This window comes from Marmota marmota, unplaced genomic scaffold, assembly GCF_001458135.2.
Source record: "Marmota marmota marmota unplaced genomic scaffold, marMar, whole genome shotgun sequence".
Lineage (NCBI taxonomy): Eukaryota > Metazoa > Chordata > Mammalia > Rodentia > Sciuridae > Marmota > Marmota marmota.
Window position 1 is genome coordinate 59,743 of NW_026000113.1, and position 23,735 is coordinate 83,477.

General features: G+C 52.5%; 2 protein-coding genes across 7 annotated transcripts in view; both read right to left on the reverse strand.

The window, feature by feature from the left end:
* LOC107161099 (archaemetzincin-1-like) overlaps positions 1-960 on the reverse strand; it is a 28,010-nt gene extending 27,050 nt beyond the window's left edge. Inside the window, exons 1-2 of one of the 5 annotated variants that reach the window (XM_048784699.1) lie at positions 877-960; positions 534-613 (exon numbers count right to left, since the gene is read on the reverse strand). The gene's annotated coding sequence lies outside the window, so the exon portion shown is untranslated. Of the gene's footprint in view, positions 1-533; positions 773-876 lie in introns of those variants that run through there. The other 4 variants (XM_048784700.1, XM_048784702.1, XM_048784704.1 and 1 more) reach the window with 4 other exon arrangements.
* Positions 961-12,507: 11,547 nt separating this feature from the next.
* Positions 12,508-23,029, reverse strand: Brat1 (BRCA1 associated ATM activator 1). 2 transcript variants are annotated; one of them, XM_015507601.2, is made up of 13 exons: positions 22,889-23,029; positions 20,927-21,081; positions 19,139-19,286; positions 18,314-18,686; positions 17,889-18,008; positions 16,971-17,062; positions 16,600-16,718; positions 16,343-16,529; positions 16,075-16,148; positions 15,376-15,478; positions 15,136-15,234; positions 14,830-15,005; positions 12,508-14,448 (listed from the first exon to the last, which is right to left on the reverse strand). In XM_015507601.2, exons 1-13 carry the CDS (start codon positions 23,013-23,015, stop codon positions 13,756-13,758), a joined length of 2,466 nt encoding a protein of 821 aa, XP_015363087.2. In that variant the 5' UTR covers positions 23,016-23,029; the 3' UTR covers positions 12,508-13,755. The 2 variants fall into 2 exon arrangements, with proteins under 2 accessions (XP_015363087.2, XP_048640662.1); XM_048784705.1 differs by lacking the exon at positions 19,139-19,286 and having other exon boundaries at positions 18,314-18,657.
* Positions 23,030-23,735: the final 706 nt, after the last annotated feature.

A 23,735-nucleotide genomic window follows, 5' to 3' on the forward strand; every position in this document is an offset into this window, starting at 1 on the left:
CCCCCGCCCCTGTGCCCACAGTCACCAAGGAGCACCAACCTCCAAAATCTCTCATGATGACCCCAACTCCAGCCAACAGTAAGCCTGTCAAAGACTCCCCTGGTCCCAAAGAAGGTCACCTTCTCCCGGGAGCCCCTGGGACTCTGACCACCTCCCCTACCCCCATCCCACCTTCCCCAGCTCTGTCCTCCAAGCCACGCACCCCCTCCCCCTGTGCCGCCCCTCTGGGGTCCCTGCCTGGAAGGAGTGCCTGTCTCTGCACCCCTCCTCAGCTGGGCTTCCTAAGACAGGGAGAGGCCCAACCTTGTCAGGGCCACAGGTGCTCTGGCCGCCGCCCCTCGTGACCATCCTCTGCCCATCTCTCCTTAGTCCTCTCCAGCCTCTGGGCCCCAGCCTGGGCTGTGCCTGATGCCCAGAGCACTGTCCTCCTGCCATGCCTGGACATTTCCCCCTCCATAGCAGGTTTCAGGCCCAACAGCCGCCTCCTCCCAGAAGCCCGCCTGTCAATCACGTCCATCGACACCTGTAATCACCTGGTCAGCAGCTGTCTTTGGCCTGGAACTGCAGGTGGGGGGCAGGGGCAGCGGCCACTTCCATCTCGTTTTGCCAGGACCTGGGTCAATGCCCAGCGCACAGTGAGCTCTCAACCGAGGGGGCCGCATGGCCATACACTGCAGCGTGGCCCCGTCTCTGCACACACCCAGCGCCCCAAGCAGCCGTGGGAGCACGTGCACAGACACAGCTCATTCAGTTCAAACACACAGGCGCGCGCACACGTACGAGCACATGCAAACACACGCAGCAGGCACACTTGGACTGGCTCCAACACACCACCAGTGCCCAGATGCCCACCCTTGCTTGCCCATCCCCACTCACCACACACGTGCCACACACGGCCAGGCGTGCTTGCTCATGCTGCCCCGAGATGTCACTCCAACGGGCGCCTAGAGCTCGGTAGCTCAAGCTGCTGTTGGCCGCCTCTGCCTGCCAGCGTTTGCCAAGCAGTTTCCATGGCGACACATCCTGGGCTGACAGCAACTGATGAGTGCAGGGAAGAGGGTCTCCATGGAGCGGGTGAGATGGGAGGTCTCTGCGTCCTCCACTCCTGGCTCACATGGGAAGTATCCCACAAGTGGAGACACCCTCCACCCCAAGCCAGGCCTGTACCCAAGAAGGAAGCTTGGGTACTGTCTCTCTGGCTGCCTGATGTAGGTCATTCAGTCATTCAACAAACCTCCTGGGATGGCTATCCTGAGCTAGCACCTGGGCTGCAATGCTGCCTGGGACATGGGCTTAAGTTCTGAGACTGAACCACTGTCCCACCCCCATCTACTGGAAGCCCCATGTTGGGGAGGTCAGTCAGCGGCCCTTAAGCACCAAGACCCCAGTACCCACCTCCTCAGTGGCTGGAGCCACAGAGAGAGACTGCTAAGCCCCCCTTTATGGTAGACCAATGGCTAAGTGTGCCCCATTCTCCACCCCTCCCCAAGTCACCGTGCCTTCTGCCATGGGACTTTGCCCCAGTTACTATCAGAGGTGCCTGTCTTGTGACTTGACCAGTAGAAAGTGATAGAAGTGACCTACCAGTCCCGCCCACCAGAAGGGCAAGATGGGAGGTCTCTGCGTCCTCCACTCCTGGCTCACATAGGAAGTATCCCACGTCCCTCAGACCTCAAGGGACACCCACGCCTCTGCTTGCTGAATTAGACTCCTGCTATAGCAAGCCCTCTGTTAGCAGATATGAAGCACTTGAGGACTTGGTCATCCCAGCCGAGGCTATCCAGCTAACCCCAGCCAACCCACCAGTCTCCCCCAGAGGCACACTTAAGCCCTGCCAAGATTAACCACACCCAGTCCACAGCAGCCACGCTGCCCGGATGGCCCACTGACTCTTTGAAAATAATAACAGAAGTGTCACCTGTTTGGGGGTTAGTTATTACACAGCACTAACTGATACACCTTCTTGCTAAGGCCCTGGCCAGCAGCTACCCAACCCTATTCAGTCAGCACAGGCTGAATGCCCTAAAAGCTCTCCGGGGATGTTGAGAACCAGGATAGAGCAAGGACAGGAGTCAGCCTGGGTTCTGCTGGCCTCCAGCACCATGGCCCTGATCCTAAGGTAGGCACAGAGTTTGTGGGAGGGACTTCCCATTTCAAGTCCATGATGACACATGGCAGAAGTATGAGTCTCCACTTCTTTGCCTCAGTTTCTCCGCCCGTGAAATGGGTTCATATGCCTGTCCTGCCTCCTGGGGCCAACTGGGAAGGCAGCGTCTGTCTCAGCTCTTCATAGACCTGCTATGTGTCAGCTGGTACTGGGATCTAAACAGGGACACATGCATGAGGCCCACGGCCATCTTCAGGAGCCCTGACACTGGAAAGGCAGGCTACTACCCCAGCTTACAGGCAAGCAACAGGCATGACAGCCTGGGACCCACCGGGGTAGGTGGTGGCCACCAGTGCCTGGCTGGGTCTCAGCTTTTCACGCTCTCAATGTTGTTCCCCATGGACACCCGTTTGGAAGTACTTTCCTGAGACAATGGTGCTCATCAGGCAGTAATTGGTGTGTTTTCCATCTCTGCTCTGAGGACATGATTCAGGGCATCTTGTCAGCAGAGTCCCATCCCCTCCGAGCTCCCCTGGCCAGAACCCAGGTGGGCTCCCCGAAGCCTTGCAGGTGGGAGGCTTGCATCCGAGTGATCCAACTTTCCCTAGAACTTCGCCTGTCTTCTCAGCAATTCTGTGTTCCTAAAGAGATGGTTTGAAAATATTGTATCCAGGATTTTTTTTTTTTTTGCTGCGCTGGGGATGGAGCCGGGGCCTGTGCATTCCAGGCAGGCACGCCCACTGAGCTGCGCCCCAGCCCCCAACACTTGTCATTATTTGTAGGGAGACGGTTGGCCCAGAAAAGTCAGCCTAGTTTCACTGAGAAGTGAAATCCGCCTAGCAACAGCACTGACACCAGCTGCAGCACCTTGACTCGGTGTGCCAGCCAATGTCCATTCTGATTGGTCGGTGCCCTTTTGTTCAGAGAGTATTTGCCAATAGCCGCAAACTTGGGCTTTGGTTCAGTGGCCTTGAGGGTAAGGGGGAGAGAAATCAGGTCCTGTCCTGTGGGACCCTTCCACCTTTAGCAATATAGGGTAAAAATGAATCAGGGAACCAGACACGATAGTGCACACCTGGAATCCCAGCAGCTTGGGAGGCTGAGGCAGGAGGATTGCAAGTTCAAAGCCAGCCTCAGAAACTTCATGGAGCACGAAGCAACTTAGAAGACCTTGTCTCCAAATAAAAAATAAAAAATGTCTGGGGATGTGTCTCAGTGGTTAAGCACCCCTGGGTTCAACCCCTGGTATCAAAAAAAAAAAAAAAAAAAAAGTTCCAAGAGGTCCGAGCTACCGATCAGCTCTCACACGGGCTTGAGACCCAGGGATATAGAGAATTCCATGCAACAAGTTTGGTTTGAGGGGCCTCCAACCAGTGATCCATCCTGGTCAGGTTAGCTTGTATCCTAGGCCTCAAAGAACTTCCCAGTTCTCTAAAGTCACTGAGAAGCTCATAATTAAACATGAGGAAATGACATTCCAAGTGCTGAAGTTGTCACACACTGTGCAGATGCGGGACAGTGTGGCCCACTGATCAGCCCCAGGCACTCCCAGACTAGTACATCTCCAGAATCCTGTAGCTGGGCAGGGTGTGCAACTGGCATCTGGACAGCCGAATGTGGGTGCTGATGATGTGCAGCCCCCATTTGCTTCTCCTCATTGCTAGACAGCTGATGTGACCCAAGTCCCAGGGAAATCTGAGGAGTCTGGGTTGATGATGAGAAGGCACAGTATGAAGCAGGGTCTCCATTTCTCCACTTGGAGGGAAGCGGCCCAACAGTGGGCTACTTTGTGGGCAATAAAATATTAGTTTAGGGTTTATTTCTTAAGCAGCTCTTGTGACCCAAACTAATAAAGACTAAGATAACTAAGATTGCTACAAATAAAGTATCAGACAAGCTTGGACACATCAGCCCAGCACAGGAGGCTAAATAAAGTGATAGGACATGTTTTTGAAAAGCATACACAGAATATAGCATAAGAATCAAAAGAGAAAACATTGAGGGCTGGGCTGGAGTGCTTGCCTAGCACGTGTGAGGCACTGGGTTGGATCTTCAGCACCACATTAAAAAATTAATTAAGGGGCTGGGGATGTGGCTCAAGCAGTAGTGCTCACCTGGCATGTGTGCGGCCCGGGTTCGATCCTCAACACCACATACAAAGAAAAATGTTGTGTTTGCCGAAAACTAAAAAATAAATATTAAAAAATTCTCTCTCTCTCTCTCTCTTAAAAAAATTAATTAAATAGAGGTTAAGTTCTTTTTGTTTTTAAAGAAAACATTGAAAAGAGAAGGAAAGTATGGAGAGGGGCTGGAGTTATGGCTCAGCGGTAGAGCGCTCGCCTAGCATGTGCGAGGCTCTGGGTTCAATCCTCAACATCACATAAAAATAAAATAAAGATATTGTGTCCACACATATACACCGGAGTTCTAGAAGGAGGAAGAGAGAAAATAAATGTGGGGAGGGGAGGAGAGGGAAAGGAAGAGAAAAGGAGAGAGATTGAGACTGAAAGGTTTCTGGCTGAAAATGGTGAGAACTGATGAAAACCAGTAATTCACAGATTCAAGAATCCCAGTGAATTCTGAGAATAAATAAAAGGAAACTGTTAATCTGTTCATGATGGTAAAAATTGCAGAAAGCCAAAGACAATGAGACAAATTCTTAAAAGCAGCCAGAGAAGGAGTTACTTTCACCCAATGGAAGTTAGATGGACAGCTGACCTCCCAAATGCAGCAATGGGAGTCAAAAGATAGTGGGTGTGCTGAACACACATCAATAGCTGAAAGAAAATAACTTGGTACAAAGTATATACTCAATAAAAACACATCCCAAAAATGACAGTGAAATTTAAAAAAATTCAAACAAATAAAACAGGTATGTGTTTTACTTGTGCCCTCCCCTGGGTTCCTGCAGCCACCTCTCATTTCTTCCAGAGTGTTCTCCTCTGTGGCTGCTGAAGAGATCTCTCCCTGTGTCCTGCACAGCAAGGGGTCAGTAAAACGGGTGCTGTGCACCGGCTGAGGAAAATTCATCAGAAATTATAGAAATTATNTCTAGGCACTGAGATAAGAAGTCCTCCTAAGAATGTGATCACAAAGAAAATGGAGAGGGGAAGCTGGCTGTTTCCCTGGTCTCCATCTTTAGATGAAGATCAAAGCGGAGTGACCTTGGTTATAAATAAAGACTCATTTATTAATTGAAAGCGGGGCACAGTGGATGCTCTGATGGAGACCGGATTTAACAATGCTCTCCTGCAATCTTGTGAAAAAAGAAATTCCATACACCCTGCCGACCGCCTGCTACTAAAACTAGGGATGCAGCCCCAAAATCCAAGCACAGCCAGGTGGCTCTGACAATCTTGTGCTGGTATCTGGCATGGATTAAGGGGAGCTTTGCAATAAGTATGTATGTGTGTGTGCGTGCGTGTGTGCGTGCGTGTGTGTGTGTGTGTGCATGTTACTGGAGATTGAATCCAGGTGGCTTTACCACTGAACTACATCCCCAGCCCTCCTTTTTATTTTTTTGAAACAGATGTAAGTTGTCTAGGCTGGCCTTGACCTTGCTCTGCTCCTTCCTCAGTCTCCCAAGCAGCTGGGATTACAACCTGCACCTCCACACCTCACATGGCTCTACAAGAATTCTTGCTGGAAGGATTGGCAGCCCTGACCCAGAGTTCTTGGGCACTAGCCTAGGAGGAATGGGAGCCATAGTTGGTTCCAGGCAGGGAAGTGAGTGAACAGATTCAGACAGACCACTGTCAGAGGCCATGTATGAATTATGGATTTGTTTGCGCCGTCACAAGGCAGGGGTTGCTTTCCTGGGACCTCTTGGTGAAATTCCACCGATTGAGACTGGTCAGATTATACCTCACCTTGGACATCCCTAGGTCCCAACACAGCCACCCAGAGGTAGAGAGGAGGTGGGCGTAAACTGCCAAGCCCCAAACAACTGGTTTTTCCCATCTTGATCCTGTTTTCCTCAAGAAGCCTGTCACACTGAAACTCTCTGATGTCCCTACCTATAAAAATAAAATGCCAGCTCTTGTTCTTTGTTAAATCCGGTCTCCATCAGAGCACCCACTGTGCCCCGCTTTCAATTAATAAATGAGTCTTTACTTTATTTCTATAATTTCTGATTAATTTTTCTCAGCCGGTGCACAGGCCCGTTTTACTGACCCCTTGCTGTGTGGGACACGGGGAGAGATCTCTTCAGCAGCCACAGAGGGGAACACATGGAGAAAAGCCTATGAGATGGCTGCAGGAACCCAGGGGAGGGAGCAAGTGAATGCTCTGAGTTTGGGGTCATCAGAACTGGCAATGATGTCACCTGCTGCAGTTTGGATATGTGTCCCCAAAGTTTTCTGTGCTGGAGGGTTGATACCCTGTTCAGTGGTCTTGAGGTGGGAGCCTTTAGGACGGGGAGCCTGGTAGAAGGCATTCAGGTACTGTGGGGTCCACTTCCTGAGTGGACTCATGGTGATCTCAGAGTGTTTTAGTTCCCTCAGGAGGGTTGTTATAAGAGAGCCCTTGCCATCTCCCAGTTCCTAGCTTGCACACATGCCCCTCCTGAATGCCAACACACCCTTCCCACTTATCCTCCACGTTGTGAGCAGCCAGGCACCTCACCGGATGCCAGCTCCATGCCATTCAGACTCTCTAGCCTCCAAAATCATGAGTCAAATAAACCTCTTTATAAATTACCCAGCCTCTGGTATTTTGTGATAGTAACACAAAAGGACTAAGACACCTGGGTATTGTCCTTGGATCGTTCCAGGGCTTCAGTGGTAGATGTGCAGGGCTCAGGGTGGACTCACCCAGCATCCTGAGTGTGTCTGTGAGAGGATGGTGTTGAAGCCAGGGGAAGTGGTAGAGGGACAGAAGAACCAGGTTGAGCAACACAACCTCCAGGACCACAAACAGTCCAGGGGGAGGAAGGGGTAAGAGAAGCTAGAACCTTCCTTAGGACACAGAGCCCTGCAGTCTACCCACCACCTTTCAATCGGTCCTCAGCATGGCATGGGGTGAGGACAAATGGGAGCACACCCCATGTTACAGACAAGGCTGGCCAGGGCTGAACAAGCTGCCCATGCATAGGACAGCTGGTCAGCAGTGGGGGGGGGTGTGTCCATCTGACACCTGGGTTTGCCTTTGCAGAGGAGTGGGAGGATGGAGGCCATTGAGTGACCATAAATGCAAATTCTACCTGAGAGGTCACCAGCCTTAGGCCCGGGGTTGTGTGTTGGTCTCACATCCCCCCACCCCACGGGCCTGAGAACCAGTTTCTGATCCTCCCAGCCTCCCATCTCCCCAGGAAGGAGGAGGCAGCCCCTAGTCCAGTCAGTGGCTCAGCTGCTCTGGCAACCCATGCTCTCGAGCAGTCCCTACTGCCCTCTTGCCACAGAGACTTGTTGAGATCTACTGAGGCCATGGTACCCTGGGGTTGGCCCCTCAGTTTTCTGGGCTCACAGCCCACCTCTCCATTCCCTTCCTGCTGACTACACCCATTTCCCCCACTCCAGGAGGCTCCACTGATGTAGGGGAGGCACCAAAGTCCAGAGTCTGTGGGGCTTCCCTCCCGAGCCTCACCTGAAAATGAGGTGTGGGTCCAGTTCTTCTCCCTTCCCAGTAATGTTCTCACTGCGACTCGCTGGGTACCTATGGAGTGATGTCTCCTGGGCTTCTCATAGCATCTCATTCCTGAGTTTTCTGCATTCCTAAAACACAGGCTCCCTCGCCACTGGTTGTTCTGGTTTCCTACCTGATATGGGTCCTGATAGGGAATTGGAAAACCTGGGTGGGACTGAATGGTCTCCACCCCAAGGGCTGAAGCCCTCACCCTCCTCCTCCTTTCCCAGGGAAGTGGCCTCCCCAGTTCCCAGCGTAGGCCTCACACTAGCTCCTCCCTCGGCAAGGCCTCTGACACACCATGAGCTTCCACCTGGATGGCGCCTCTTGTAGCTGGCGACTTCTTATCCTTGAGGTTTGGCCTAGAAGTCCCCAGTCTTCCGCCTCCAGCAGCCCACCCCTACAGGGGAGGCGGACAGCGTCTAGGAAAGCTCCTTGTTCTAGGCACTGAGATAAGAAGTCCTCCTAAGAATGTGATCACAAAGAAAATGGAGAGGGGAAGCTGGCTGTTTCCCTGGTCTCCATCTTTAGATGAAGATCAAAGCGGAGTGACCTTGGTTATAAAGTAAAAGAGTGGGTTCATAGAACATCTGGAGAAATCCATCAGCAAGCAGCCATGCAGCCTATCCCATATAATTCCCCGCTCTTAGGTACGGTGTGTCCCTCCACAGTATTCCAGCCTGCCACCGCTGAGGAGTGAGCGGTAAAATGTCCAAACCCTCTCCGCTGAGTCCTCCAAGATCTTTCTTTGGGATTGGTAAACACTATGCTTGGGGCATTACGCCTGGGGTAGAATAAAGGTTCCCCGTTATTTTTCTCTCTGTATTTACATTTCTGTCACCACTTTCAAGAACATGTATAGCACATTGGGCTTGCTGTTCGTGCCCCAGGAGTTCCATGATGGGCCCTGGGGGCCCTGGGGTCACAATGTTGTCCCAGTCTACTTCCTGTTGCCATACTGGAATACCAGGGCCTGGCCATTAATAAAGAATCGAGGCTTATTCTGGCAAAATTTCTGGAAGCTGAGAAGTCCAGGAGTGCAGGTCAGGACCGGTGCCACTTCATCTCGCGGTAGAAAGAAGGGTCACCAATTTGGCCTCACTTTACAGCCACCCTCTCCTGCAGTCACTACTCCAGACCCATGAGAAATGTGTGTGTCCCTTAACCTAACTGCCACCACCAATGGCGCATTTCACAAGTTTCAGAAGGGACAGACCATGTTCACCTTACAGCAGCTGTTGCCAGGCCCAGCGAAACCTGCCTAGAATCTCAGCAAGTCACTGCTCAGGAGGCTGAGGCAGGAAGACTGCAAGGGCAGCCTTGGCAATTAAGCAAGACCTTCTAGAATTAAAAAAAAAAAAAAAAATTGCCAGGCTCCAGTGTACGCTTGTAATCCCAGTACTATGGGAGCCTGAAGCAGCAGGATTGCGAGTTCAAAGCCAGCCTCAGCAATTTATCAAGGCCCTAAGCAACTCAGTGAGAGACCCTATTTCTAAATAAAATATTTAAAAAGAGCTGGGGATGTGGATCAGTGGTGAAACGCTCCTGAGTTCAATCTTGGTACTGAACAACAACAAAAAGGTGTAGCTTTTTTTTTTTTTTTTTTAGGGTGTAGCTCAGTAGGAGAGCACCCTGATTCAGTTCCCAGTAAGGCAGTGGGGCAGGGGGAATCACAATAGCTCTATTCCCAAAACCCTGACACATAGGGCCTCCCAAGTGCCATTTGATGAGTGACTGAAAAAAGTGGGTGACTAAGTCAGGGGCTGTAGGTACCAAGGGAGGGTCTGCTTGCTCTCAGAACACCAAGCCAAGGGGCCCCCTACTCCTGTAGAACCTCTCCTAGCTCAGAGCCTCGGCCTATAGGGCTCCTCCTTTCTGGTCTCTGCCCTTAGTCACACCTGTGATGACACGCGGTGGCTGTTTGGAGGTCCTGGCACTCCCCACAGGGCCAGACCTAAGTCTGCACAGGTTGGACTGCACCATGATGACATTGGAGTCTCAAACAAGGCTGTGGGAGCAGGTAACCACTGGGCAACAGACGCTCAGGCCTCCCAGGGTCAGGTTGGGCCCGACTGCCCTCCAGTATCTCACCACTTCCTCAAGCCCAGCTGAAGCTACTTATTCTGCAGATGGGTACATTTGGGGGCCCCCCAATCCCACATATGCACGGACAAGGCCAGCAGGGAGGCTCACCCAACACCAGTTCCCTGGCAGATGGCACTATGCCTGGAGCATCAGGATGACCTACACTTACCTAAGGGATGATGGCAAAGCCCCATGTACACATAAGGAGGTAGGTTCTGAGATCTGGTGGCTTGTCAAGGTCACACAGCCCAGAAATGAGAGGGCAGGCCTTGAGCCTGCATGGTCCACAGGGGCCTGCCTGGGTCTTCACCCCTCCTGATCTTACTCTGATCAGCCCCACCTGCCTAGTACCTGACCATTGACTTTGAACCACTGCAAGGTGAACCTGGAGGTCAAAGATTGGAAGCCTGAACTCGGTTTGGCTGACACCTGGGTTATTGCTTTGAGGACCAAAGTCGGAGACAGTCTCCAGCCAGTGCCACCTGCCCTCGGACCCTGGGAATCACAAGGCACTTGGGGTTTCCCGTGGGTGTCCCCTAAATGCCCATGAATCATATGGGCCATGCTACAGAGGAATCTCTCCAGAGATGCTTCTCCAACACTTTCCCCCAAGGCCTGGCGTCTGCCCAGCCAGGCTCAGAACAAAGTGTCAACTCAGAAGCACTGTCAGGTACCACTTAAACAATAAACATGTCAAACTGTCAAACAACAATTGGATATATTCAAGATGTACAGTGTGATGTTATTTTTGTATGTAATAATTAACATAACAGTTATGGTTTAGGTATGAGGTGTCCCTGAAAAGTTTAAGTGTGAGGCAATTCAAAGAGTTTAAAGGTGAAATGACTGGGTTAGGAGAGTCTTAACCTAATCAGTGCATTAATCCTCTGAATGAATTAACTGGATGGTACTGTAGGCAGGTAGGGTGTGGCTGGAGGAGGTAGTTCTCTGGGGGTGTTCCTTTGGGGTTTATATTTTGTCCCTAGAGAGCAGGGTCTCTCTCTGCTTCCTAATCTTCATGTCCTGAGTTGCTTTCCTCCACACCCTTCCACCATGACGTTCTGCCTCATCCTGGGCCCACAGCAATGGAGCCGGCCATCTATGGACTGAGATCTTTGAAACTGTAAGCCCCAAATAAACTTTTCCTCCTCTAAAACTGTTCTTGTCAGGTTCTTTGGTCACAGCAGCAAAAAAGCTAAAGCAGTAACAGAATTAACACATCCACCATCACCCACACTGTGCAATAGCTCCCAGAAGTTGTTCCATCTTTTAATCAAAAGTTATAACGTCCCTCCCCATTCCCCAAGCCCAGCCCAGCCCAGCCCCTGGCAACACCATTCTGCTCTGCTTCTGTGAATTCCCTGTTTCTAGATTTCTAAGTTGCTTAAGGCCTCACTGAGTTGCTGAGGCTGGCCTGTGACCTGTGATCCTCCTGCCTCAGCCTCCAAAGTCACTGGGATTAAGTGAGATCACACAATCTATGTCTTTCTGTTTCTGGCTTACTTCACTCGGCGTAATGTCTTCCAGGTTCATCCATGTTGTCACAATGGCAATGGCAAGATTTCCTTTTTTTTTTTTTTAAACAGTCTTCTGTTGTGTATATGTAGTTTCAGTGAACAGCGGGGTGCAGACGCCTCTTCAAAAGGCTCATTTCCTTTCCTTTGGATATACACCTGAGAGTGGACTGCTGGGTCATGTGATCGTCCCCAACCTCCACACTGCTACACAGGGGGTACACCAAGGAACCCCCACAAATAGTGTGTAAGGACACCCACAAATAGTGTGCAAAATCCCTTTTTCCACATACTTAGCAGCACTTGTTATTTACTTTTTAATAACAATTGTTCACAGATATGAGGTGAAATATTATTTTGGTTTTGTTTTTTTTGTTTTTGTGGCACTGGGGATCAAACCCAGGCCTTGGAGCATGTTAAACACACACTCAACCACTGAGCCACATCCCTAGCCCTAGTGTTTTTGATGATTAGTGATGTTGAAGATCTTTTCATTTCTATTCTTTGGGGAAAAAAATGTCTATTTAGGGAAAATGTCTTTGCCCATTTTTAATCAGGTAATTTGATTTTTTGCTAATGAGTTGTGTGAGTTCCTTATATTTAGATATTAATCTCTCATCAGATGTATGGTTTGCAAATATTGTCTCCCATTCCACAGGCTGCGTCTTTGTTATTTCCTTAGCTGTTCAGCCTGATATAGTCCCACTGGTAGGTTTTGGTTATTTTTTTTTAATTTTAATTTTCATACGGGAGATTGAGCTCAGGGCACTTTACCACAACCTTTTTATTTTGAGATAAGATCTTGCTAAGTTGCTTAAAGCCTCACTGCTGAGGCTGGCCACTGACTTGTGATCCTCTTGCCTCAGCCTCCCAAGTCACTGGGATGTGCCACAGCACCTGTCTTGGGTTTTGTTCATTTTTAGTTTTGGTGTTATATCTTAAGAAAATCTCTGCCAAGACCAGAGTCAAGGAACTATATTCCTATGTTTTCTCCCGAAAGTGTTATGGTTCCCAACTCATTTTACAAGGCCTGCTTTACCCTCATAACAAAGTCAGCTAAGGATGCCCTAAGAAAGAAAATTACAGGCCAACATTCCTGATGAACAAAATTCTCAAAAATTGAAAAAAAAAAATTCTCAAACAAGTATCAGCAAACAGAATTCAGTAACACATTGAAAGTCTCATTCACCATGATCAGATGGAATTTATTTCTGGGGTACAAGGATGGTTCACATTAACAGAGGAATAAAATCACATGACCATTTTGATAGAGGCAGAAAAGCACTCGACGTAGTTCATGATGAAAACACTCAACAAACTAGGCACAGAAGATATGTACCTCAACTTCATAAAGACCACGAGTGACGAGCACAGCCAACATGAGACTCATCAGTGACACTTTTCCTCTAAGATCAGGAACAAGACCAGGGAGCCCACTCGCCATTTCCCCAGCAGGGCTGGAAGTCCGTGGCCGAGAGATTAGGCAAGAAAAAGAAACAACAGGTATCAAATCAGAGGGGGAGGAAGAAAATCATCATCTGTTTGCCGATGACATGATCTCGTATGCAGAGAGCCCTGAAGACTGCACCAAAACATGGTTAAGTAAACAAATTCAGTGAAGTTTCAAGATACAAAAGACGACATACAACCATCAGCTAAAGGTGAACCACCTGAAGAAGAAAATGGTCCCATTTGTATAGCACCAAAAACAACAACAACAACATTTCTTAGGAATAAATGTAACTACAGAGTGAAAACTTTGAACACTGAAAACAGGAAGACAGAGGAAGGAGCTAAAGACACAAACACAGGGGAAAAGGTCCTGGGCTCAGGGCGGAATCACTTGTGGTGTTAAAATGGCTACACTTCCCAAAGTGGCCTACGGACCCAGGGCAGTTGCAACCAAAAGCCCAGTGGCACTTTTCACAGAAATAGAAAGAGCAACAGTAACATTCATGTGAAGTCACAAAAGACCCCAAATGGAAAAGCGACTTTGAGAAAGAAAAATGAAAGTTGATGGAAATCATGCTGCCCGACTTCAGGGGCTATTGTGGAGCTGGAGTGGCCACAACAGACAAACAGACCAGGGACAGCAGAGGGCCCAGAAACAAGCCCTCACCCACAAGGGCGGCCAAGAGTGCAGCCTGCTGGGGAGACAGGCCTGCTGGGGAGGGAGCTCCCTTCGAACACAGGTGGGAAACTGTCAACCCTGTCAGTTCCTGTCCAGGAAACCCAACCCTGTCTTATACCAAGTACAAAATCACCCTGAAGTGGATTAAAGACTTTAGTTCTACTTGAGTAGAAAATAAGCCACTTTTAAAATAACACATCAGAATGTGGGGGTTTTGGTCAGTTTCCTGGAGAGTCCCTCCCAGCAGCCTGGCTGCAGCACTGGGACGCAGGGCCTGTGGAGGAGCTGGCACGGCCTCAGTAGCAGTCAGCTTCGTTCTCCTCCAGCACTCCCACCGTGGCCAGCATGTCTTGCAGGAGGGACTGTGGGCTCTTTTCCACGTGGTCACTGCTCTCGGCCAGCCTGCCCTGAAGGCCCTCCAGATCTATGGACCTCAGGACAGCCAGCATGGCCTCAGGCTCTGGGTCCCCCAGGGACTGGCCCTGCTCACCCGCCTGCCACCTCTGCAGAATAGCCTCCACAGAGTCCAGGCAGGGGTTGTCCCCAGTTTCCTGCATGCCAGCACAGGGAGCAGTCTTGTCTCTCAGGAAGAGGAGGAGGTCACAGGCCTTCTGGGCTACGGGTCTGTCACAGTCAAACAAGGCACGAAAGGCAAACTCAAGGAGCCAAGGCTGGCAGAGGTTCCGCAGCACCTCAGGGTGCAGGCCAGGTGAGGGGCCCTCAGGCAGGCCCACTGCATAGGGACAATGGGCAGGCTGTCCCAACTTCTGGGCCAGGAACACCTGCGCCAGCTCCAGGCCCTGCACCCGCACCTCCCAGTCCAGGTCCTGGCTCACCACCTGGAGCACAGTAGCCACAAACTGCTCCGTGTCCCGAGCGACCTCAGCATGGCCATCCCTCAGCCACTGGGTGAAGACCTGCACGACCGCCCTCCGTGGGAAGCCCTCGGAGTCTGCAGACAGAATGTGCAGGAACTCCTTGAGCAGGCCCTGCAGGCAGAGGGCAGGAGACACGGCCTGAGGAGGGCAGTGCTGGGGACACAGCAGGAAGCCAGGGCTCCAGTCTGGGAACACAGGCTCAGGCCACATGCTGCTCTGGCTCCCTCACGTGACAGGCCCTGGTACACACTGCCCTTCAGCTCATCTGTCATTTGCTCATCTGGGAGAGGGGGTCTAAGAGGCAGAGGTGCTGGGAAGAATGTGGGTGCCATGCCCAGCTGTTCCCGGCTCCTCATGGCTGTTCCTGCCAGCACTGTCCCCAGAAGCAGCTGCTACAGACCTGGCCAGCTGGCTACACACCGCTGGACACGCACACAACTACCAATGGCTGCACAGCATGGGCACACAGCAGAGGAACCCACTGCCTCCTACCTGCTCGGTCTCTGGGTGCTCAGGGCTGGCGAGGGTGGCCTGTAGGCCCTGGCTAGAGAGCTGAGCCATGGCGGTCACTGCGCTTGCTCGGACGTAACTCTCAGGGTCTCGGAGAAGCTGCTGGGTGAGCATGGGTGCCTCTGAAGAGAGGAGTGCTTTTCTGAAGTCGGCCTGCCCTGGAGAACAAACACCCACAGCAGTGGTGACCATGGGCTGATTCCCGCCTCTCATCTCCAGAAGGCAGCCTATGTGGTCAGAGTACCAGAGCCAGTGGACACAAGGGCCTTCTTTCCACCATGTACTCACCTCCCCAGTGTCTGCTCAGATTCGTGAAGAACTCCAGGGCCGAGTCCCTCACCTCCCAGCAGGGGCTGCACAGGCGCTTCTGTAGCACGGGGAACAGCTCTGGGGCAGGAAGGGTGGTCAGAGTGGACTCCAGTGCCATTCACCCTGCCCTTGAGCCAGATGGACCTTCCTGCCCAACCCCCGGATGCCTCCACCCTGCAACTCTTGGCTCAGGGTATCCCTGCGGGGGGCTGGGGTTACCTCCGAGGAACAGCGGGATGTGGGGGCCAAAATCAGAGCAGCCGGGGGTCTTGGGTGAGCTCAGGAGCCACCCGAGCGTGGCCTGGAAGGCCTTCTTCAGAACCTAGAGCAGGCAGGGCAGGGCAGGCTGCAGGGCAGCAGGGGGGAGCCACCGCCCACCAGCCTGCACCAAGCTGCCCCTGCCGGGAGGCAGAAGCCCAGTGTGGAAGCCAGGACAAGCTTCCCGGACCGAGAGGGACAGGAGGGCAGCCCTCACCTGGAGTCCTGCCTGGGGTAATGGGGTTTCTCTATCAAGCCAGGACAAACTATCCAGGGTACCTTTCCCTTAAAGCCCCAAGAACCCCCAACCCGGCCTCCAAATCTGCCCACTGTGTCCAATGGCACATGACTCTAAATCTGTGCCTCAAGAAAATGGATACACTTCTAAGAATTTGAACCCTAAGCATAAGGGCCATCTTGGCTCAATTCCCTTTTCTCAGAAAGAATTCCCTACAGAAAGCCTGGACCATCCCCCTGGCTCACCATGCCCTAAGGGCCCCCTCACATTTAAGCTTCACCAACACCATGTCCTGGGCCCAAACCCCACGTAGCCCTGCCCAGAGCAGCAGCTCTGCAGGCCCATGCAAAGGCCCCATTCCAAGAGGCCTGCATGGGGAGGGCGCACTAGCTCTGCCTGCCTCCCAGAACCGGTCCCTGTACCGTGGGGCTGGAGTCAGGGCTCTCGAGGTACTCCAGGAGGACGGCAAACACCTGTGGCACCAACTCCTGGGGGCCTAAGACAGATACGAATGGGTGAGTCACCCCAACTCCTGCCCCAGGAGCCACATCTCCCACCCACTCCAGGGAGCAGGCAAACCCAAGCCTTGGTAGAGCAGGGGACAGCTGAGCAGGGGCTGCGCAGGGCCTCGGCAGCTCCCTCAAGACTGAGCAGAGAGGAAACACGTGCAGAGGACACAATGTCACTCACTTGTTCCCTGAGACAGTGTCCCCAGGAAGTCAAGGGCTGCTCGCTGGACCCGGAGGCAGCCAGCCAGGGTCCCACAGAGGCGGCCCCCTACACTGGAGCTGGGGGCAGCTGAGCCATTGCAAAGTCGCAGTATGGTCACTACAGCTTCTAGAAGGGGTGCCTGGGGCCAGGGTGAGGGGCGCTGGGGCTGCAGGGAAAAAGAAAGTGTCAGCAGAGACCACGAGTCCTGCTGCCTATAAGCCCAGGGTCACACATACCAGTGGCTGCAGCTCCTCCAGGTGAGCCAGAGTCTGGCACAGGAGCCCCGCACAGGCCGACTTGGAGGACAGGAGTGCATCCACGGTCAGGGAGCCGCCCACAGTCCCATCCAGCAAGCCTGCAGGCCAAACCAGGAACAGCTCCCTGAAGTGATCACTGCCCAAAGCAGAAGCCAGGGCCCAGGTTCAGAGCTGCAGCTCGTCCAGGGATGCGGGCCCACTCCCTGGTCACCTTCACATGGTAGGAGGCCAGCATATGAGCAAAACTGGGCTTGCGGGAGCTGGGTACCTGCTGATCATCATCCTTCCCTTAACCCTGGACCTGCCCAGGGCACAGGTTCCCCCCTCTCCACACCACAAAGCATATATACCTGGAGACCCAGGGGTCTGAATGGTGGCTTTCAGGACACAGGCCAGGGGCTGGAGGAGGACTCCAAAGGCCTGAGTCCTCAGTGCCTGTGGACTAGAGACAGAGGACCCAGTAAAGGCTGCTGCCCTGGCTCCAGAGCAAATCAGCACAAAGTGGAGGCTTGGCACAGCCTGAGAACCAGCCTTTTTTCAGGTCACTAACCAGGGGACTCCACAGATGGAGGTCAGGGTCAATCCTGACCAAGACGCACAAGGTTTGGCCCTGGCATCCTCAGGAGCAACCACTGGGTTTCAGACACGCTGTGTCTGGTCAGGGTAACAGGGAGTCCCTGCCTTTGGATGGCAGTGCCCAAGTGTGCTCCACCTTGCATGCAGTGACTGGAGATGACCTTTCTTAGGGCCTGCCCAACCTAGAGAGGAAGCTACGTTCGCAGCTTCTAGAGTGCAAAATGCCTGCATCTACGCTCTTGTCCGTTTTCTTTCCTGACCATCCAGACATCAGACCCCAGGCCCTCACACTCCTAGCCCTTCTGGGAGGGTGCTATGCCCATCAGCATCCCCCATATAAGCCCACTGGGGATATTAGAAAGTTTTCCACACCCTTTTCCTCTCTAATACCTGGCCCACTCTGTGGTGTACCCCCACGGGGCTCTTTGAGCTCATTGCCCCAAATACAGCAGCTCTCAGAATCAGCTTCATCTGAGGATCTTCTAAAGCTCTTGTTTGAAATCATTCTTCTGTTGCTAAAGAAAGCACAGCTGCCATCAGCTGCACCAATGCCTGCCCCTGCCCCCGTGATGCCCTGCCAGGCCTGCTGCTCTCCCTGGCTCCCAAGGTTCCCTGACCACGAGCACCACCCTCTTGTCTTCTCTGCCCAGCTCCCAGTGCCCCTGCTTAGCACAAAGCAATGCTGATCGTACCAGTGCTGGAGTTTCAGTGTTCCTAAGGCCAGAGGTCCAGCTTGAGTGGGGCTCAGACGGCTCAGAGTCTGAGCCACCGTCTCCCACAGGCCACAGTCTGTAGAACTGAACACAGGAGAACTGCAGAGGACCCCAGAGAGAGAAAATCACTCCTCCATCCTCTCAAGCCCCATGACACCCATTCAGGACTGCCATAGACCCTGGCTGGAGGTGCCCAGACCCTGTAGCTCTCAGGGGTGAAGGTGTCAAGACCCTCCCCAGGGGTGCTCCCTTCAAGACAGCATTCTGGGTGCGGGGGGGGTGGGGGGGCAACTCCATCTCTGGCTGCCAATGACGACTCTCAGGTGTAGCAGCTATTCCAAGACTTCCTAGGGCACCCACCTCCCATACCAGATCCCCCACCAGCCATGTCCCAGGGACCTGACCGGGCCACACTGAGGAGGAGGTCAACGAGTGAGTGTCCAGCTGGAACAGGGTCTCTTTCAAGCAGGCAGGCCACGAGGGGACTCAGCTGATCCCAGAGAACCTCTGTCCAGGGACTGTGGCAGCGTCCAAAGGTAGTGGTCAGGACGTTCAGGGCTTGAGTGACCTGTGGGGTATCTGTGGAGCGCAAGGACTCTTCCACGTGGCTCACGATCTTCTGGGCACATGCAGGCCAGGCACTGCCCTGTGGGCTGGAGCGCTCCACAGCTTCGCCTCGCATGGACAAAGCCAGGATGTGCACCAGGAGCTGACTGGCGGCCGAAGCCACAAATAGGCTTGGATCTCCCTGCAGGGAGAAGACGGTGTCAACTGCACCTGGGGAGTTGAGGGGAGGAAACGGGGGTCAATCCAAATGTGGAGGGCACAGAACAACTTTTATTACATACTTCAGAGCCCCAGGAAAAAGAGCCTGAGTCATACAAGCACCAGGAGGCCCTTCCAGCCCCAAACCACTGCCCCACTCAAAAGCAAGACAGGACTGGGACTGTAGTCCTAGGGGTGAGAGTGCCATCTACCCAGGTTCAAACCCACAGAGGCTCCTCATTATTTCTAATTAGTTTCAAAGACTGGCTCCTGGGGGCTGGCCTAGGAGCCAAGGGCATGAACACCCCTGCGGCTACCGCGAGTGCTCAAGGCAGCAACCCTGGGCCACCACCACTCCCAAAGTAAAAAGGCCAGGCTCAGTGAGGTGCAAGGGCTCCCTGGGGCCCCCCACTGGGGCATGCCAAGGCCCTGCAGGTGGGACCGGTAGGGCAGGCCACACTTACCACTGTCAGCCAGGAAGTGCAGGGCGCTGGGGTGCCGTGCCAGGGCCCTCAGGCCCTGGATCCAGCCACTGCGCACGGTGGGGACATTCCAGGCTGCCCAGCCCAGGGTTCCCGTCTCCCCAAAGAGCCCCAGCAGCAACTCCCCCTGCTGGGAGGCAAAAAAGGAGTGGGTGCCCGGCAGGTTTCTGGGAATTCAGGGCAGACAGGAGATGGGCTTTCTGTTTTGCAGGACCGGATGAGGCAGTGTCATGGGGCACTTTATACCAGCTGCCAACAAGCTGTGCTTCCAGGACAGGTGGACGGCTCCTGGGGCCAGCAAGTGGGGCCCCAGCACAGCCAGCTCCACCTCTGTGGAGTGAGGGCTTCAGGGGAAGGAAGAAAAGGATTTCAACTAAGGTCTCTCTCCTATTACTCCTCTTGAGACATCACACCCCCAAGACAGCACCAGGAGATCATCTTCAAAGGTCTGCCCCTCACCATGACCTTCAGGGCTCCGGAACCCCTGACGCTTCCTGTAGCCTGCCAAGCTCCAGAATCTCCCCTCACCTCCTTCTCTGGGGTCCTGCACCCTGTCATTTTTAGACCTTCGGAATGCCCCAGCACCTGGTAAATCAGGCTAATCCCAGTTTGGGCCACTCCTGCACCCATTCAAACCCTGCCAGCCCAGGATCCCAGTCTTGCTTCCACAAAGTTGACTAGGTCCCTGCTGAACTGCCACCTGCCATGGACCTTCCTGTGTACCCCAGCACACTGTTCTACATCTCCTGTCCACGCAACAAGAGTCCTGCCACCCTGGGTCTCAGTAGCTTGCAGGGAAGACCTGATGCTGACTCACCAAGGGGACACCCTTGGTGACAGCCTGGCCATTCCCTGAGCCCCTGGTCCCACTACAGAATGGCTGTCAGCCATGCCCACCCAAGCCTGGGGCTTCCCAACCAGCTGCTGCCTGCCCTGCTGGGGCGGGAAATCCTTCACTCATCATAGGTGCCAGGGGAGGGACGGAGGGGCCTCAGGACATGTTTCTCACTGTGCAACAGGTGGAAGCCCTGCCAATGATGTCTCTGGATCCTTCTCTAAATTCAACTCCAGCATAGTGTCCCTCACCACTGTGCAGCCATGGCCATGTTAGGACTCCACTCAGGCCCAAGGTGCACCCTCAACTGAGGGCCTGCAACAAACAGGTGTGTGCCTTGACCCTGCACACAGGGAACCAGCTCCCAGAGACTGGAGGGCAGTCAGCAGCCTTTCATGAAAGGCAACCTAATCTTATGAGGTTATATGCCTCTTTCTCCGAGTGACTCCCAAAAGGCACAATGTCCCCAGGACTCTTGGCACAGGGGACAAGAGTATTTATATGCCCTCGTGGGAATCTGAAGTGCCAGGAGGCTGGTGTCAGGCATCTGCCACCGAGCGGGCCACCCTCGCGCCTCTCGCATGCAGACGCTCTCACTACCCACTCATTCATCAGCCAGGGTCTGCAGGTGCAGCCTCTGTCATCTCATGGAATCTCCACAGCACCCTCTGAGACAGGCCTAAGTCTCTTCTGAGATGGGAAGGAGCTGGGGGCTCAGGAACTTGGCAAGGCATGCAGCAGTTCACAGCTGAGAGCCAATCCCAGTTCTGCCTGATTCCAAAACATCCCCTCCTGAGCCCCAATATTCCTGGTGAATTTTTTCAAGAGGAATGACACCAGGGGTAAAGACACCAGAGAAGGGCCAGCCTCTGAGAGGTGGGGATTGAGATGGCCTCTGGGATCTCCACAAGACACACAGGCAGGCCCAAGCTCACCTGAAGGTACTGGAAGCAATCTTCCTGGGCCGCAAATGTCCCAGCAAGGCGCAGGGCAAAGGAGAGGACTCTGGGGCTCACGTCCTGCGGTCTCAGAACATGGGACAGGAGCTCTACCAGGCAGGGGTTCTCCTGCAGCAGCAGGAGGCTGGACTCTGTGGGGATAGGCATAACCTTGTGGTCATCAGGGACACAGGTTACCACCCCAGATTTGACTCCAAACTCTTTTCCTCAGGATGCTGAACTGAGCAGTCCAATTGGAAAGGAATATTTGCAATAAATGTCTTCTAACTTTGTTAATGGGGAAAGCAGGGAGCCAACACCTCAAAGAAGCACATGTGGCAAGAACCCTGAAAACATGTTCTATTCCCATGAATATGAGGAAGATATGTGAGCAGGGCATGGTATCTCACACCTGTAATCCCAGCTGCTCAGGAGGCTGAGGCAGGAGGATCACGTTTGAGGTCATTTGGGGGAACTTAGCAAGATCCTGTCTCAAAATAAAAAGGGCTGAGAACTTTGTTCAGGGGTAGAGCACTCCTGGGTTCAATCCCCAGTACCACAGGGAGGAGGAAAAAAAAAAAGATAAATTGAAGCAAGACGAATTTTTACCTCCCAAAAGATTACTTTTGTCTGAAATGGACAATGTTCCATGCAAACAAGTACAATGGAATAGACCCTTGTCCCCAGATTCAAAAGTACCGGTGGGGTGGGGAAGACGTTTTATATCAAGGGCTGGGAGTATCCAGGGGTGGGGGGGTGCGGGAAGGACTACCAAAGAGCTGCCTTCAGTTTGTCACAGGAAAGAGAGCAGAGAGAAGAGGAGGGAGCCAGAAACAACCAATAGGCACGTGGGTGAGCCCCAAGAAGCACTGAGCGAGCGCAAGTCTTTCAAGTCTTATAAATAAACAAGAAAGTCTTATAAATAAAAATACTTCCCAAAATAAAGTTTATTAAAAATTAAGCTGTATGATTTATTTTTAAAAAACTAAAAATAAATCATTATTGAAGGGTTCTGAAATAAGAAGCTAAAGTGCTAGATAATAACATGGAGGAAAGAGGATCCAAAGCCAAAGTGAGCTCCTTTAACTGTCTGTACAGATTCCCATCAGACAATTTGGTGGGTTGGGGGCAGGGGTTGATAGTACTGGGGACTGAACCCAGGGGTGCTCTACCACTGAGCTATATGCTCCAATCTTTTTTATATTTGAGTCAGGTTGTCCCTAAGTTGCCCAGGCTGGCTTCAAACTTGTGCTCCTCCTACCTCCAGAGTCACTGGGATTACAGGTGTGCATCACCACCCCCAGCTAAATTAAACACTTTAAAACTAGCAAAGACTAAAGAAAATACAATATCAACAGTGGTTTAATTTTTCTCTTTATTTCTTTGTACTTTTCAAGTCTTATACTTTCATAATCAGAAAGAAAAAAATCTGACTTCTTAAAACAAACAAAAGTTGGACATGGTGGTGCATGCCTGCAATTCCAGCAACTCGGTAGACTGAGGCAGGAGTGTTGTAAATTCAAGGTCAACATCAGCAATTTAGTAAGACCCTCAGCAACTTAATGAGACTGTCTCAAAAAAAGGGGGTGGAGGGAGAGATGCTGGGGATGTAGCTCAGTGGTAAAACCTCCTAGGTTCAATCCCTGGTACCAAAAATAAATAAAAATTTAAAATTTTTTAAAAAGTCAAAATGCAATGAAAACAACAAAATAGTTTGTCCATGCTCTCTGCAAACAACTAGTGTGATCTGAACAGGGATATGCTAAGAATTTCAAACTCAGATTCTCAGGCTGGTGCCTTAGACCTCAGCCTGGGTTGTCCCCAGTCAGCTTCCCGGAGAGTCTCTAGGAAGTGAAAGAAAGATTCCAGATAGCCAGGAGAACCCCAGGCACCTTATCCCATGATCTGCACCATCCTCTGGCCTTTGGCCAACAGCCAACAGCAGCACCATTATCTTACCTGCCTCTGTCACTGTTTTAAACCAATCCAGCAGCTTCTCCAAACAAGTGTCATCTGCCACTGGCTGCCTGGGATCTGCCAGAACAGCACAGAGAGCTGGGAGGAGATGGGAGCACTCAGGGTCCATGATCCTCAAGGGTCCCTGCAAAGGAAACATGAGGAACCTCATGCCTGGCTCCAGATTCCTAATCATGGGCAGCCTATGAAGCCTTCTAGGAGTTGGAAGAGGCCCCAGAACTTTCAACTCAGACTGGAGCTCTAAGCTGTACAGATAAATATCAAGCTCAGTCTGGGGAGGCCCAGACGTTGAAAGGACTGCAGAGCCCTGAGTCCTGGGGGGGCCAGTGCCGGGATATAAGACTGACCTAAACCACAAGGTCTTTGGTGCTCACTGACTTTTAACTTTGGTTGCGGTGGGACAGGGGACACAAATTCATGCTGAGCTAATTGCAAGTGGGCCAGAGTCAAAGGCGGCTGGGAGTTCTATAATCAACCACGTGTATAGGGGAACGTCTATCCTGGCATCACAGGGTCTGTCCCCTCTGGGTCAGCGGTAGTAAATGACAATCCAACAGCGGTGTGCAGAAGGGACAGTGTGTTTGTCCCCCTAAGACCAAAGTGTGAATTTGAGTCTCCTGCCCGGGAGGTGACCCGGGTGTCTTTGGGCCTGGACTGGGGTGCTCGTCAGTCAGTCCCCTGCCAGGCTGAGTCCGGATAAGAGGCGCCCTCCCGCGACCGACTCGGTTTTGGGCTGGAGGCCCGCTTCTGCATGCCTGCTGTGGCTCCGCTGCGGGCGTCAGCCGCAAAGGGCCAAGTTTGGACGCCACGGGCGCGCGGGGACCGAGTC